Source organism: Mercurialis annua, linkage group LG3 (assembly GCF_937616625.2).
Source record: "Mercurialis annua linkage group LG3, ddMerAnnu1.2, whole genome shotgun sequence".
Taxonomy (NCBI): Eukaryota; Viridiplantae; Streptophyta; class Magnoliopsida; order Malpighiales; family Euphorbiaceae; genus Mercurialis; species Mercurialis annua.
In genome coordinates this window covers 56747974-56752443 of record NC_065572.1, presented here as the reverse complement: position 1 = coordinate 56752443, position 4470 = coordinate 56747974, and the positions used below count along the sequence as shown (strand labels likewise).

At 31.6% G+C, this 4470-nt stretch overlaps 1 protein-coding gene across 1 annotated transcript; it reads right to left on the bottom strand.

Annotated features, from left to right (window-relative positions):
* Positions 1 to 273: 273 nt before the first annotated feature.
* LOC126675476 (berberine bridge enzyme-like 8) lies at positions 274 to 2035 on the bottom strand. The gene has a single exon (XM_050370123.1). The coding sequence runs from the start codon at positions 2032 to 2034 to the stop codon at positions 388 to 390; it is 1647 nt and encodes a 548-aa protein (XP_050226080.1). The 5' UTR covers position 2035; the 3' UTR covers positions 274 to 387.
* Between the last annotated feature and the right edge of the window lie 2435 nt (positions 2036 to 4470).

Here is a 4470-nt window from a genome sequence, read left to right as displayed (position 1 = left end):
ACACAATGCAGTAAAATTGATAAATAGTAATTTAGAAAGTAAATGAATAATGGATGGATGAGATATTATTTGGTAGTTTATTTTTTTAAAATAGCATATCTAATAGTATGAGCCCCCCTCATATTAAAATGAACTTGAGAGAATCATAATTCTATAATTATACATGTCGAAGATTCAAATTAACATAACCTAAATCTTATTAGGCCGAAAATTAATACCGTTTAAAAGACTTCAATTGATCCTGGAAATAATAAATAACAAAAAAACAGCATGTCGAACCAACGGAAAATACAGAAAACATTTTATTAATTAGAACCGGACCGAGACTTATTTTATTTATTGGTGCATAATATTAATCAGAAATCCAAGGTGTAAACCTATTATTGCTTACATAGAATCCAGAAATCCTTGCTGCTTGTTCGGGTAAGGAAAAACAGGGATGCTTTGTTCATTTCTAAAGAAATTTTCAGGATCGGCCTTAGTTTTGACATCAACCAACCTGTCAAAATTTTCTTTAAAATACTTTATCCCATAAACTCTCCCTTCCTGGTAGCTTTTATTCTTACCTTCATTGTGATTAATACCCAGATCAAGATCTCTGTAATTAAGGAATGACTCCCTAGGATTCTTTGACACATAAGGAGTCATAAAATTATAGAGCTGCCTTGTTAAATTTATGTAACGATTTTCCGCTTCGGTTCCATCTTCATTCCAATTTGTTGCATACTGAATCTTCCATAAATTTCCAGCTCTATGTGGAAATGGAATTTCTGTTGATGGAATTTCAGCCATTTTGCCACCATAAGGATTGAATGTTATTGCTGGAAATTGAAGTTCAATCATTTTCTGCCAAATTTTCTCTAACTCATCTCTCGGAATTATTTTCTTTACATAATCTGATTTTCTTTTCAGGTAGGTTAGCGATTGAGGTGTTCTACTGAGCAAAGCAGTAGTTGGTGTTCCGTCTGGAAAATCGGTCCAGAACAAGACCGACTCGACCCAACTCATTTCGATACAGTCGGATGGAATCAAACCCAGTTCAGGAAAAGTTTCATTCATGAGTGAAACGAGTTTTGATGAGTCTCCAAGAAATAAAGCTCGAAATGTAGCCCCGATAGTCTTTATGTTGCTACCAGTCCCGTTGCTGACATTTAAAGTAAGCCTGATGAACAGATTGTCATCAATGTTGTATGCAATTCGTTGCCATTTATTGACAATATCTGTTGCATTTTGTTCTAGGTTTCGATCAACTCGAAAAACGGTTACACTTTTTGGAACGCGAACTAGTTTGATTTTGTATGAAATTACAACTCCAAAACTAGCTCCTCCTCCGCCTCTAATAGCCCAAAAGAGATCTTCTCCCATGGATTTTCTATCAAGAAGTCTTCCATCAACGTCAACTATTTCCGCATCGACGATGTTATCAGCAGTAAGACCGTATTTTCGCATCATGTTACCGTAGCCGCCACCGCTCAAATGCCCACCAACGCCAACGGTAGGGCAAACTCCAGCGGGAAAGCCATGCACATTGCTTTTCTCAGAAATTCTATAATAAACTTCACCAAGAGTTGCTCCGGATTGAACCCAAGCAGTCTCGGATTCAATATCAACATCGATTTTTCGGAGATTGAACATGTCTAGGACGAAGAAAGGGACATCCGAGATGTAAGAAGTACCCTCGTAATCATGACCTCCGCTTCGGATTTTCATTTGCAAGCCGTGGATTCGAGCGCAAACCACGGAGGCTTGAACATGAGATGCATGCAATGCAGTAACGATAAAGAGTGGTTTTGGAGTTGAAGACATGTTAAATCGTAGGTTTCGAATATATGTCTCCAAAACAGATGAAAAAGAAACATTGTTTGGAGTGAAAATTGCATTAGAAATCGGGTGAGAAGGCTCAGAATAGTTCAAAAGACATTCAACAATGTTTCCATCATTGGGTGATGAAAATGTAGAAGTTGTTGTGCATGAGATAAAGAGCAGAAAAATTGGAAGTAATAGTGAAACGATTAATGATCTTGATATTGTCATTTGTTTTTTATTTGAGTGTTATCTTCAATACATGAAGCAGTTATTTATAGTGATGGATTAGTAAAATGAATTGAAGAAAAAAATGTAAGTTAAAGAAGATTATTATAAAGATCAAATAAGTCACTTACCAAATTTTTAATTGACCAGAAAAATTAATTGGATGTAAAATTTGAGAACGTGAAACAAATGTTCTTAGTTTAATATTCATTCTGGATATTAAACTCCCTAGGTCGCTGAATTATTTCAATATTACAGAAAGGGTACTAAGTTTCAAATCGTTAAAAAATAGTCACTATATTATCAAATTATTTCACGGGATGTCACTCGAGGCAAAACGCACCAAACTTTTTGCGTTTTATCCTACGTGGCATGCCATAATTATAAAAATATGTATAATTTAATATCATTTTTTAACAAAATGGTATAATTCAGTACCCGTTTTGTAATTTGCGATAAATTTAAAGACATTCTTTTAAGATGGTGACTTCCTTAAGAAATAATTCAATAACTTAGTAACTAGTTTTTAACGATTTGAACTTTAATATCCTTTTTGTAATATTGGAATGACTCAGTGACCCAGAGAGTTTAATATTCATTCTTAGTTCTTCCTTTCATATTTCAAATATTTATACATAATAACATGAAAGTTACATTTGATTGCATATCTAGAACAGCAAATTAAATCAAACCGAAAAAATGTTCAATCATTAGTGATATTACTGCAGCGTTGATGCCCGTGTATTGTGTGGGTGAAATTAAATAATTTTTATATTTGTAAAATTATCTTTTTATATAACTATTTCAAGTTATGTAATATTATTTTAAATTTGTTTTTTTTTCTTGAAGCCTTATTCAATATAATAGTTGAATATGTTGATAAAACATGAAATTTTTCGATTAAATTTATTTATTAATGTAATAAAATAAAATCTAATATAAAATAAAATTTATTGAGTTCTTTCCAAAAAAACAATTATGTTTCTATAGTTATATTAACTTTAAAATTATGTCTATAATTTATAAATAAAATTTCATAATATAATAATATAATACAAATTAAATTTAATAATATAATAATCCAAAGTGGGAATTTAATTAGACTTAACTGTTATATGACTTTGGCATTTGTTTGATTATGCGCGATTACTCTACGTTGGTTAATGTTTTGGCTTGTTTGATGTTTGTGATAGTCCAATATGGTTTTTAGGACTCTCTAAAGTTAGGAGATGATTTCAATATTTATTTATTCTTATTTCTTAAACATGTCGACTGCTCGTGCATCAGAGTCGAACCAGGTCTAAGTTGCTTGCCAGGTTTTTAGGAATACGCATGCAGTGAGTTTATATTTAATATTTACCTCTTCAGTAATTAAATTGTATATTTTGTTATAAATTATGTATACACAGCTTTCGAATTGTTTTCAAAATATTATGTATTTCGATTGGAACAGGCTACTCGATGGGCATTATCAAGGCTTCGTGCGCATCGGTAATGATCATTGGTATTGTGGTATGGTTGGAGATACGTCTAACCTTTAGTGAGAGTGTCAATGGTAGATTTATTTCATAGGACTCACGCGATTGTATATGTTAAGTGATGGTCAAAAATCGGTTATGGTAATACGTCTCACCGACACGATATTGGACATTAGATATGTTTGAGGTTTAGGGTGTCAATATTATCTGTAATGATAAAAATGTGTTTAAAAGTTTGTAAAGATTATCCACTTAATAAATGTAAATAGTAGTATGAATTTATCTTAGTATATTTGAAATCCCGTTGTCTTTCCATTTTCCAGGTTTGTGTTTTTGAGCGCTATGATTGACTTTCGTTTTTATTACTACACAGAGGTTTAATTTTATTTTAAATAAAGATGGTCAAACTTTATAAACTCTTAGACAGCAATAATAGTAGTATTAGTATCGTAGTCTTATTTAATTTAGACCTATTATTTATCGGATTAGTTCAACTGTTTTTATACTGTTGTTGGCTTGACATTTTTGTTGGTTTTGGAAATTTATATAAATTCCATGATGTTGGAGTCTCGTAGTTGTGTCGAGCATAATACTATGATTGTTAAATTAAGGATATTAAACTCCTTGGATCACTCAAGTTTCAGGAAATTTCAAAAAGGTCACTAAAGTCAATTTTCTTACAAAATGGTCACTGAACTATACCTTTTATTACAAAAGGGTTCACCCATATAAAACGACGTAAGAACCTAATATTTTTGCTTACGTGGCAAGCCAAAATTACAAAAAGGAACATAGTTCAGTGAATTTTTTGTAATAAAAGAAATAACCCAATGATTTTATTGTAGTTCACAAAAAGTTTAGTGTTCTTTTCGTAACAATAGAAATATTTTTGTAATAAAAGGTATAGTTCAGTGACCACTTTGTAAGAAAATTGACTTTAGTGACCTTTTTGAAATTTCCT

Coding starts and splice junctions, on each gene's coding strand:
- LOC126675476 (XM_050370123.1), bottom strand. CDS start 2,034: ATGACAATATCAAGATCATTAATCGTTTCACTATTACTTCCAATTTTT.